This window comes from Bos mutus, chromosome 15, assembly GCF_027580195.1.
Source record: "Bos mutus isolate GX-2022 chromosome 15, NWIPB_WYAK_1.1, whole genome shotgun sequence".
In the NCBI taxonomy this organism is placed as follows: domain Eukaryota; kingdom Metazoa; phylum Chordata; class Mammalia; order Artiodactyla; family Bovidae; genus Bos; species Bos mutus.
Genome location: NC_091631.1, coordinates 30,632,962 through 30,645,766, shown reverse-complemented (window position 1 = coordinate 30,645,766; position 12,805 = coordinate 30,632,962). Strand labels below are relative to the sequence as shown.

General features: G+C 40.8%; 1 protein-coding gene across 3 annotated transcripts in view; it reads left to right on the top strand.

Annotated features, from left to right (window-relative positions):
- Positions 1-12,805, top strand: part of RNF121 (ring finger protein 121) — an 82,039-nt gene that overhangs the window by 23,108 nt on the left and 46,126 nt on the right. For 2 of the 3 annotated variants that reach the window (XM_070383797.1, XM_070383798.1), the window contains one exon: positions 10,151-10,188. The exons of the other annotated variant lie outside the window; for it this stretch is intronic. In XM_070383797.1, coding sequence (XP_070239898.1) covers positions 10,151-10,188 — 38 coding nt within the window. The remainder of the gene's footprint in view (positions 1-10,150; positions 10,189-12,805) is intronic. 3 annotated transcript variants of the gene reach the window in all.

Sequence of the window (12,805 nt, the reverse complement as noted above, 5' to 3'; positions counted from 1 at the left end):
AACAGGCCAATGGGGTGGGGGGTGGGGCAGGGAACAGACCAATGACGTAAATGTAATAACTAAAAATATAAAACTCTCAGAAGAAAAGTAGTCATAAATCGCTATCAAATTAGACAGTAGTTTCTTAGATATGACACAAAAAGCAAAAGCAGTAAAAGAAAAAGAAAACTGTACTTCATTAAAATGAAAAACTTGTATTGCATAGGACATCACCAAAAAAAGTAAAAAGACAACCCACAGAATGGAAGAAGGGGATTTACCTGGTGGGCCAGACAGTAAAGAATCCGCCTGCAATGCGGGAGACCTGGGTTTGATCCCTGGGTTGGGAAAATCCCCTGGAGGAGGGCATGGCAACCCACTCCAGTATTCTTGCCTGGAGAATTCCATGGACAGAGGAGCCTGGCGGGCAACAGTCCATGGGGTCGCAAAGAGTTGGACATGATTGAGCGACTAAGCACAGCATAGAATGAGAGAAAGTACTTGCAGGTCATGTATCAGATAAGAGACTTTATATCCAGAATATATTAAAAAAACTTTTATAACTCAACAATTAAAATATAAATAACCTACTTTTAAAAAATGGACAGAAGGGTTTCAATATGGCATGTAAGAAGCTTGGAAATCACTATTCTGTCCTAAGAATGAGTAAAAAGCTGAAAAAACTGAAAAATCAACAATTCTTAGATCTTTAGAAAAGTGAGGTCATAGGACAAAGACAAACTGCTGGCATGAATCACAACTTACAGAAGCAGAAACCTCTGTGGGAACCAGTATTGGCGCAGGGAAACCTGGATTGTAATAAATTGCTAGAGGCTCAGTGTGGACAACTCAAAGTTAAGAACTCCACAGGTACTCATAGATATTCATAGCCCCCACAATGACCTTCCAGGTATCTGGCAGGTTCTTACATTGAGTATTGAGAAAAATCCCTTTGTGCTTTTGTGGCTGGCAGGGCTGGGAAAGAACCTTTTAAAAATACTACAGAGCATTCTGTTCTTCTTAAGATCTGCCATCAGGGGAAACTGTTTAACCACAGTCTAACCTTTTGGGGTTTTATCAGAGCCTGACTGATCTAGGGGAAAGAAAATACCCATCTCTGACCAGTTGTAGCTTTTTATGTTGGATAAGGGAAATCCCCAACTCCGTCCTCTTAAGCCATTGTGCCCCACCTAAGAGGGGTGGGTGAGGCACTGCGAAGCACTTGTGAAGTTCACACTCCACAGGCGCACACTCACTAAAAGACTGAAACCCAGTCATAGAACTGGAGAAGGCTGTTCCTCCCCAGCATCCTACCACTACAGTACTAAATCCCTGTTTATAGAAATTCCTTTTACCTCGTATATCATACCCAGCTATCAAAAAATTGCAAGATATATTAAAAGGCAAAACACACTTTGAAGAGACAGGCTAAGTATCAGAATTAAACCCATCTCTGGCAGGGATGTTGGAATCACTAGACAAGGAATTTAAAATAACTGATTGCTGTGCTAAGTATGCTCAAATGGATACACGAGACAACATGCAAGAACAGCTGGGCATTGTACGCAGATAAATTTACATTCTAAGAAGGAATCAAAAAGAAATGTTTAGAGATCAAAAACACCCTGACAGAAATGAAAAATGCCCTTGATGGGCTTATCAATAGACTAGATAAAGCCGAAGAAAGAGTCTCCGAGCTTGAGAATATTTCAGTAGAAACCTATAAAAATTAAAAAATAAAGACTTGAAAGAAAATATCCCAAGAACTGTGGGACTACTACAAAAGTAAAGGTGTGTTGTTATGGTCTGAATGTTCATGTTCCCCATAAATTCATATGTTGAAATCCTAATCCTAAAGGTATTGGTGTTAGGAGATGGGGCTTATAGGAAGTGATTAGGTCCTGAGGGCAGAACCCTCATAATTGGAGTCTGTACTCTTACAGTAGAGGCCCCACAGAGTTTCCTAATCCCTTCCAGCTTGTGCTTGATCCTGGACTTCCACCCTCCAGAAATGTGAGAAGTAAATGTTTGTTGTTTATAAGCCACCTAGTCAATGGTACTTTGTCACAGCGACCTGAATAGACAGAAACAGGTGCATCATGGGAATACCAGAAGGAGGAGAGAAACAAATATTTTAAACAATAATGACAGGGAATCTCCTCAAGTTAATGTCAGACACCAAACCACTGATCCAGGAAGTTCAGAAAACACCAAGCAGGTTAAATGCCAACACCGTGCCTCCCCTCCCCCCACTACATCTAGGCATATCATTTTTCAAATCATAGAAAGTCAGAGACAAAGAAAAAATTCTGAAAGAAGCCAGCAGAGAAAACACTTTACCTATAGAAGAGTAAAGACAAACCCCCATCTGCCTAGATTTCTGTATCCTGAAAATCAGCCTTCAAAAGAGGAGAAATAGGGTCTCCCTGATGGTTCAGTGGTTAAGAATCCACCTGCCAGTGCAGGGGACACAGGTTCAATCCCTGGTCTGGGAAGATTCCACGTGCTGCGGAGCAGCTAAGCCGGTGCACCACGGCTTCTGAGCCCATGCTTCACAAGAGAAGCATCCACATTAAGAAGTCTGCACCGCAACTAGAGGAGCCCCAGCCCACTGGAACTAGAGAAAGCCCATGTGCAGCAACAAAGACCCAAATAAATTAAAAAAGACAGACAAAAATAGAGCAAATTTGTTGCTAGTAGGCTGTCTTGCTTCCGGTGGCACTAGTGGTAAAGAATCCACCTGCCAGTGCAGAGATTCAAGAGACTCGGGTTTGATCCCTGCATCAGGAAGGTAGCCTGGAGAAGGAAATGGCAACCCACTCCAGTATTCTTGCCTGAAAGTCCCATGGGCAGAGGAGCCTGCCGGGCTACAGTCCACAGTGTGGCAAAGGCTCAAACACGACTGAGCACACACACAGGCTTGTCTTGCAAGAAATATTAAAAGTTGTTTAGAGAGAGGAAAATAAGAGAGGTCAGAGCCTCAGGTCTACCTAAACAAAGGAAAAGCATTGGAATGGGAGTAAGTGAAAGTAGACTGAAAAAACATTTATTTTACTAATTCTTTTTTTAATTGTAAATTTTATTGTATCTTAAATGTCATTTTCCACATGTTCTTTGCTAATATAGAAATATAACTTTTGTGTGTATGTTTATATTCTGCCACCTTGCTGAACGCTGTTATTCTAGAATTTTTTTTTCATAGATTCTTTGGGATTTTCTGTGTAGGCCATCATGTCATCTGCAAATAAGGGACAGTTTTATTTCTTTTTAATCTGTACCTTTTATCACTTTATTTTGTTGGCCAGAAACGTCAGTATGTTTTGAATAGTAGTGGTGAGGGTGGACATCCTGACATTATTTCTGATCTTAGGGGAAAAGCATTCAGTCTTTCACCATTAAATATATAAGCTATAGGAATTTTGTAGTGGCTCTTTTAGTTTACAAGTTGTTGATTGATATAACAGTGAATAGTTTTGTGAAAGTTGTAATACCGACACTATATTTGACTGCATATGTTTCTGTATGTGTACTTAGGGATAAGTGAAATGAATGACAGCAATGATACAAGGGATGAGAGGAGGAATTAAGATTATTTTGTTGTTATAAGGTACTCACACTGTCTGTGACGTGATACAGTATTGTTTGAAAGTGGATTTTACTATTTATGTATATTGTAAATTCTAGAGCAACCTCTAAAAGAAGTAAAAATAAAAGTATAGGGAATTCCATGTTGGTCCAGTGGTCATGACTCTGTGCTTTCACTGCTGATGGCCCAGGTTCAATCCTTGGTTGGGGAACTAAGATCCCACAAACTGCACAGCGTGGCCAAAAAAAAGTATAACTGATAAGCTAAGAAAGGAAAGGAAATGTAATTATATAATAGTCTCAGTTAAAACTACAAAAGGCAGAAAAAGATTAGAAGACAAAAATAGGAACAGGCAAGGGCAACACATAGAAAACAGTAACAAATATATAGTAGATATTAATCCAACTGTATCAATCACTTTGAACATTAGTTGTTTAAATGCATCAATTAAAAGAGATTGTCAGGAAAAAAGACTGTCAGGGACTTCCCTGGTGGTTCAGTGGTTGAGAATCCATCCTCCGATGCAGAGGGTGCAGGTTGAATCTCTGGTTGGGGAACTAAGATGCCACGTGTGTGTGTGTGTGTTTTCAGTTGTGTCCGATTTTTTATGACCCCGTTGACTGTGGCTCCCCAGGCTGCTCTGTCCGTGGAATTTTCCAGGCAAGAAATACTCGAATGGGTTGTCATTTACTCTTCCAGGGGATCTTCCCAACCTAGGGATTGAACTCATGTCTCTTGCGTCTCCTGCATTGGCAGGCAGATTCTTTACCACTGAGCCACCTGGGAAGCCCAAGATCCCACATGCCACAACTAAGACCTGACACAGCCATAAAGAAGTATACAATAAAGAAATAAAGGACTATTACCTAAAATACACAAAGAACTCTTTCAACTCAGTAATAAGAAAACCTGTTTAAAAAGTAGGCTAGAGACTTTAACAAAGAAGATACATAGTTAGAAAGATACACCAAAGAAGACACATAGATAGAAAATAAGCATGTGAAAGATGTCCCACCTCATGTAGTCAGCGAAATTCAAATTAAAACAGCAGTGAGATACCACTACACACCTATTAGAATCATCAGAATCTGAGACACTGACACTACCAAATACTGGGAGGATGTGGAGCAACAGGAACTGTCATTCATTTCTGGTGGGAATGCAAGAGAATATCTTCCGTCAAACTTTGGAAGATAGTTTTGCAGTTTCTTGCAAAATTAAACTTACTATTACCATACCATATCCAGGAGTTGTGCTCCTTAATATATCCCCAAAGGAGCTGAAAATGTATGTTCATACAGAAACCTGTACACAGATCTTTATAGCAGCTTAATAATTGCTAAAATTTGGAAGCAACCAACATGTCTTTTGCTTCCCAGGTGGCCCAGTGGTAAAGAATCTGCCTGACAGTGCAGGAGACAAAGAGACACATGTTCAATCCCTACGTTGGGAAGGTCCCCTGGAGTAGGAAATGGCAACCCATTCCAGTATTCTTGACTGGAAAATTCCATGGACAAAGGAGCATGGCAAGCTGTAGTTCCGGTGGTGCAGAGTCGGGCGTGACTGAGTGACTGAGCACACATAGCGTCTTAGTAGGTGAATGGGTAAATAAACTGTGGCACTTCCAGACAGTGGAGTTTAATTCAGTACTAAAACAGAAATGAGCTATTAAACCCTGTACACACATGGAGGAAGATTAAATGCATGTTACTAAGTGAAAGAAGCCAGTGTGAAAAGGCTGTGTACTACATGATTTCAACTATATGGACAAGGTGATACTATGGAGACCGTAAAAAGAGCAGTGGTGGCTAGGGATTAGGGGAGATGGAGGGATGAATAAGAGGAGCACAGAGAATTTTAAGTCGGTAGGACTACTCTGTATGATACTCTGTTTATGGATATATGTCCATAAGAATGTTATGTTTGTCCTAGCCCATAGAATGTACATCAGTAGTGAACTCTGAGGTAAACTATGGACTTTGGGTGATGATACGTCAATGTAGGTTCCTCAGTTGGCACAAAGGTACTTCTCTGATGAGGGATGTTGATGAGGGAGGCTATGCATATTGAGGAGCAGGGAGCATATGGAAAATTCTGCTTTCCACTCAGTTTTGTTGTGAACTTAAAAGTGAAGTCACTCAGTCATGTCCAACTCTTTGCGACCCCATGGACTGTAGCCTACCAGGCTCCTCCGTCCATGGGATTTTCCAGGCAAGAGTACTGGAGTGGGGTGCCATTGCCTTCTCCAGGAGATCTTCCTGACCCAGGGGTTGAACCTGGGTCTCCTGCATTGTATGCAGACGCTTTACTGTCTGAGCCACCAGGGAAGTTTGTGAACCTAAAACTGCTGGGAAAAAAAATCTGTTTTTAACAAGTGGACGAAGGATCTGGATAAATTTTTCTCCAAAGAAGATATGTGAATGGCTGATAGTCATACGAAAAGGTGCTCAACATCGTTATACGTCAGAGGAACACAAAATCAAAATCACATTAATCTACCATTTCACACTCAGTGGGATGCTTCTTACCAAAAAGATAATACCAAGTGTTGTCAACAATGTGGAGGAATTGGAACTCTTGTGCACTGCTGGGGGCATGTGAAATGGTACAACTGCTGTGGAAAACAAAGTGTCAGTTCATCCAAAGGTTAGGCATTGAGTTACCATACAACCAGACCATTCCACTACTAGATATATGCTCAGGCGAAATGAGATCATGTCTGTATGAAAACTTGTAAGTTAATGTTCATAACAGCATTATTTATAATAACACAAAGCTGTAAACAATGCAGATGTCCATCAGCTGATGAACGGGCAAAGAAAATATTGTATATCCATATAATATAGTATTATTTGGCAGTAAAAAGGAATGACTATAATACTTGCAGCAACACTGAAAATATGCTAAGTGAAAGAAGCCATTCTCTAAAGACCACATATTGTCAAATCTCATTTATATGAAACGTCTAGAACAGGCAAATGTGTAGATAGAGATCGAAATTAAATTAGTGGTTTCTTGGGCTGAGGGATGTTGCAGAGTGATGGCCGACTTGGTTTCATTTTTAGAGTAGTAAAAACCGTTCTAAATTTAAAGAGCAGTGATGGTAGCACAACTCTGCATATACTAAAAACATTGAATAGCACATTTTAAATGGGTGAATTTTATGCCATGTGAATTAGATCTCAGGAAAGCTGTTAACAAAAGCAGTTCAGGTGTGTGGAGGTGTGTGACTGTAGGACAGACTGAATGTGAGTGCTGGAATGCAACAGCAGTGCTTTTATGTGCGTGTGAATTACCTGGGTATCTTATTAAATGCAGCTTCTGATCCAGGAGGTCCGGGATGGATTCTGAAGCCTCTGTTTTTAAGCTCTCAGGGTGCTGATGCTTCTGGACTGTGGATCATGCTCAAAGCAGTTGAGGATTTTTTTTTCCCTTCAGTGAGTGGGGTCAGTCTAATGGGCCTTTCTGGACCCAGGAGGATTTGGCTGGCATTTTGCAGGAAGGCAGAATGTGGTTTGGTGGAAGAGAAAGGTTGAAGGGACAAACTAATCAGTCTGTGTAAAGATTCAAGAGACCCCAGAGTATCAGTATTTGTGGGGGACAGAGGCCTGCCTGTGGGATTACACTGGTGGATCCATCTGTGTTTTGCATCTGAGAAAATATATCAGTCAACCACAGATCATTTTCCATTTTTGTGAAATTTTATCTTGCCCTCTGCCTGACATTTTTGATTTAAATTCTTTCAAATCTGGACTTTGGTAGATTAACACGACTAGAAGCTTTGTGAAATCCTAGGAGAGGAGTGATTGGTTGTCAAAAAGACATTCTGTGTTCGAGTCTTAGGAGTGGAATATGGGCCTATCAATCCTGCCCTGAGAGCCTGCCCAATTAGCTACCTGAGCCTGGACAGGGGACCTGAATGACTTACTGCTTGGCCCCAGATGAATAAACTCATTAGTGAGGGAGAAAATGCAGATGTATTTCTAGGGTACAGCTTACTTACAGAATAGCTTATAGCTCTCCTTGTTTTTCCACTTGAGCTAGATGACTGGTTTGGATGTAATTTTTAAAATCTTTTGGTTCAGGATGGAAATATTAAAGCCACATCATTTCTTGACTCTTAGCATTACTCCACTCCAGTACTCACGCTACTCCATGAAATGCTAAATGGCCTTCTAAGCACCAGGTCTAGTCTCAGTGTAAGAGCTTGCCCTTCTGAGCCTCCCTGAGGCTCTGAAAGCATCACTGTCCTGTGCTTCACCAACATTCAGTTCCCTGGCCTCTCCAGGTACTTTGTGAAATACACTCAGGAGATTCAAGTTGGAACCCTAGGTTGGGAAGATTCCCTGGAGAAGTGCATGGCAACCCACTTCTGTATTGCCTGGAAAATTCCGTGGACAGAGGACTGTGATGGGCTAGTCCATGGGGTTGCAAAGAGTTGGACATGACTTAGCAACTGAGCACCTATGATCCTAGGAGGAAAGGCAGTGAAATCACTTGCAGTATAATACTAGTATATTCTCACAGCCCCACAATGAAGTCAGAAGACAGTCTCTGTTTTCCAATGAGAGAAACTTTAAGGCACAAATAGTAGCACGCTTGAGCACTATCTCACAGAGAGGTGTCCCCATGCCTGGCCCAGTTCTCTGGATCTTCCTTGTTTTCCATTCAACAGACTTGTCTTGCTTTTTTGAATATGTAGTTGTGTTTTGTTTTGACATGCAGTTTTTTAAGCATGATTTTCTGGGTGCCTCCAGAAAATGAATACTTATTTCCCAGATGCTCCTTAGGTATTTTTCAAGTGTTTGTTTACATCCTCATTTAAGCATCTCCAGGTAGGATGCTGGTTTGTCAGCATACTTACTTATTACCCTGTTGGAAGGAATTCTGTTCAATTCCATAAGTACTCATTGAGTGTTTAATGTATGCTCAGCTCTGCTCTTCTTGAAAGACACAAAAGCAGTGTATTCTCCTTAGCTCTGTGAGATGCTCTAGGATGGGAGCAAGATAAACATAAGCAGGACTTGGACTAGGGTGAAGCATACAAAGTGCAGGGCACAGACTTGAAGGAGGCACTCACTGTTAAGGTCATGCAAGTGCAGGGTCAGTACCTGAAAGTGTGTGCCTCTGTAAATTTTGGGTCCTTGATGCCTTGCTTATATCACCCTGGCCCTGACCCTGGATTTAAGCAGCAGTTAAATCACTTGGAAAGCATATCTAAGATAATATAAGACTGTGGTTCTGAATTGTCTGCTCAGGTACCACCCAGCTGGGCCTTTCCATTTCCTGCATCTACTTGTCCTCTCTGGGAGGGGACCTCTGTCCTTCCAGGGAGATGAAGGACTGAGTCAGTCACTTGAATAAATTCCGTGAAACAGTGTAAAGTAGGATAAACGGGTGGTTGATTTCAATACCTTGGTTGGCTGGGGAAAGCCTTGGGATATTGTTTCTCCCCTCCTCTCTCTCTTCCCCTCTTCTCCCTTCCCTTCTATCCCTCCCCTCTTTCCTTTTCTCCCTTTCCTTTCTTCCCTCCCTTTTCTTCCTTCCCTAGATGGGATATGTAGAAACCAGAAACCCCTCCCTAAGCAATGGTGAATTCCCACTGCACACACATAAAAGATATATGGTAAATATGTACCAACTTACTTAGTAGTAGAGTGATGTTCTGCCCATTTTACTTCACACATTCCACTTAAGGTACTTTTCTGAAGTTATTAGAGGAACAGTGGGAAACTGGGTCTTGAACTTCATAAGTACTAAAGGAATATTTGTTGATTGATTCCTTTGAGTGTTTATGACGGCTTTTCTTCTCTACATCAAAAAGCATTTTCAGCTCAGTTCAATGTAAGAATGTATTGAGTGACTTATGTCCTGAGGTTTGGGTATTTTTCCATATGGCTACACTCAAGCCCTGAACTCAAAGAATTTAGTAGTATTCTGTTGTTGTTCATTTGCTCCGTCGTGTCTGACTCTCTCTGACCCCATGGACTGCAGCACGCCAGGCTTCCCTGTCCTTCACCATCTCCTGGAGCTTGCTCAAACTCATATCCATTGAGTCAGTGATGCAGTCTCACCACTGCTCTAATTCTAGAGCAGTGGTTTTTCACCTGGGGGCAATTTTTCATCCCCCAAGGGACATTGGATAATATCTGTAGACTTCTTTGGTTGTTGTATCTGTGAAGATGTTACTCGCATCTAGTGGGTAGAGGCCAGGGATGCTGCTGTACATTATACAATCTACAGAATCCCCCCTTGCCAAACAACCCAGAGAATTAACCAGTCCCAGATTATCACTAGTGTCCAGGTTTAAGAAATCCTGCTATAAAAGGATAAGACTAACAAATAGAACTGGAGCTTTGTGGTTGGAAGGTCATACCACTAGCTGATAGCAGAGCAGGGACTGATGCTTAGTCTAATGAGGCCAATTAGAGTCAAATGGTATTATATGGCAGAATATTTTATCTAGCTTCATATCCCACAAATCCTGATTCATACTTTTAGCTCTAGCAAATGTGTGATCCCTGTATGTTGGGCAGGAACAGTTCTAAGACAGTAATGGATGTTTATGGTGGTGTCTTTCTACAGGTGGATATGTCAGAACTCTCTCCTGAGGAGCAATGGAAGTAAGTGTGACAGAACGGGCCCCTCCTGGTGGGAATCATAGATTAATCCTCCTGATAGAGTTGTACACCTACCCTTTTTGCTTCCTTATCTATGGGAGACAGTGACCTTTGACGAGGAGGACAGGTCATTTGAGATCTTTCCCAGTATTTGAGTCACTCCTGGGTAGCTCGCTCAATCTATTTAGGAGTAAATAGATAGTTGTACCAAACCATCCATCTGGGTTTGAATACTACTTCTGCGATTTCCTAATGATGTAATCTTGGGCAAGTTTACTTCATACTACCTTGGTTTTTCCAATTTGTAAAATGAGGAAAACTACAGTACCCATAATAGAGTTGAAGATTAATAATTGTGAAATTCTTAGAACAGTGCCTGGCATGTGGTAAGCTTCCAGTAAGTTTTACCTGTTTTGAGAATGGTTATCATCATCAGCATCATCATTATCTGGGAACCAGGGCAGAGAGCTCTGTTTGAGAAAATGGGAGGTGTATTTTCTGATCTCACATCTGCTACTGACTTGCTTTGTAACCAGAGTGAGTCAACAAATATCTTATTATCATTATTTCTCCTCAGTAAATGAGTTTCAACTTCACAAGGTAGCTGACCAATGAGCTGAAATCAACCCAGTGAAATTTTAATAGTGAGAAAAAAGCACTTCGTTTAGAGGAAAACTATTGATGATAAAAATATAGAATGGCAAAGATAGTGACTCATATGACAAGATTTTAGGTGACTTTAAGTGTAATATGCACCAGTTGTATACCTGAGCTACCAAAATATTCCACATTTTGGAAGGTGTTCATTGAAAGTATGCTGTCTGCCTTAAGGGAAGTAACAGTACTACTGTGTTCTGTTTTGCTGAGTCCACACTGACTGTATTGTAAAACTGCATATTAAAAGATCTTTAGCTAAATACATCTAGAAGGCATTCAGAATTAATGGTCTTCACATTATGTTATATGCATCATGTTTAAAAGATCTAGAACTGTTAGCCTAAAGGGGTCCAGGAAAATGGTGGTAGGAACAGGATTTTTTTTTTTTTTTATGGAATTAAAAAAAAATTACATTTCTTTTTGGTTGTGCTGGGTCTTGGTTGCAGCAAGCAGGGGCTACTCTCTAGTTGTAGTGGGTGGGCTTCTCATTGCAGTGGCTTCCCTTGTTGGAAGCATGGCTCTCGGCCATGGACTTCAGTAGTTGCCGCTCCAGGACTCTAGAGTGCAGGCTTAGTAGTTGTAGTGGATGGGCTTAGTTGCTTCGTGGCATCCGGGATCTTCCCGGATCAGAGATTGAAACTGTGTCTCTTGCATTGGCAGGTAGATTCTTTACCACTGAGCCACCGGGGAAGCCTGGTTTTGTTTTGTTTTTAAATAATATTATGATAAATATTTGAAGGGGCAGCATTGTGAAAGAGAGAGTGGATATGTTCCAGAGCATAGGATTAGGTCTGAAGGATTGATGCTGTAGTAAGATAGATTTTATCTCATTATCAGAAACATAATTAAAATTATCGTGGTATATTGGGACATCCCTGGTAGTCCATTGACTAAGGCTCCATGCTCCCAATGTAGGGGACCTGGGCTCAGTCCCTGATCAGGGAACTAGTTCCCACATGCCACAACTAAGATCTGGGGCAGGTAAATAAATACTAAAAAAAAAAAAAAAAAATCATGGTATATTGAGATACTGAGCTTCCTGCTTCTTAAAGCATTAGTATTGTATTCCTTCATAGGCACATATGAGTATTAAAAATGTGTCAGACACTTCTGGTTCTAAATAGGTTACTTTAAGAGGCATATATTCTCAGCCAATGGAGGTATTCAAACACAGGATTGCAAACTTGAGCTAGATGACTTCTATTTTTTCTCAATCCTTTCTTTGATTTCTTGTACACATTCAATCAGTTATATACTGTCTGAGAACAGGAAATTTATCTTTTATTGTCTTTATAACTCCCCACAGTCCTTAGGTTTTTAAATATCCATTGCCCTTTTAGTTTGGGCAACAAATAAACAATCCTATGAGGGAGGCAGAAAAGGTATGGACTCCTTTTGATAGATGAAGAAATTGTGGTGAAGAGATGTACATTTTCTTGGCTAAGACCACTTAGGTGTTTCTGAACCTAAGTTTCTGACTCCTCCCCGTATTAATATATTTTGTCAGATTCTCCCACCTAGGATAAAAATTTATGTAAGATGAACCCTTAAGTACTCTGGCTGCCTGGCTGGCTGACATTTGGTTGCCTACTAAATCTTCCAACTTAACATTTTATTATATTATGAAAAATCTCAGATACAGAAAAGTTGAAAGATTTGTACACTGAACACCCTTGTATCTACCAACTAGAATCTACAACTAACTTTTTGCTATATTTCTTTATGATTTATCTGTTTATAATGCATCCCACTGTTTCTTCTTGTTTAGTCTCTCATTGCCCTTGGGGATTCCATGAAGATACATACCATTTATGTTGTCCTTTCCCTTTCTGCCTGATACCCTTGGGTATGGAGAACTTGCTGGAGATGGAAATGGCAACCCACTCCAGTGTCCTTGCCAGGAGAATCCTATGGACAGAGAAGCCTGGCAGGCTACAGTCCATGGGATTGCAAAGAGTTGGAC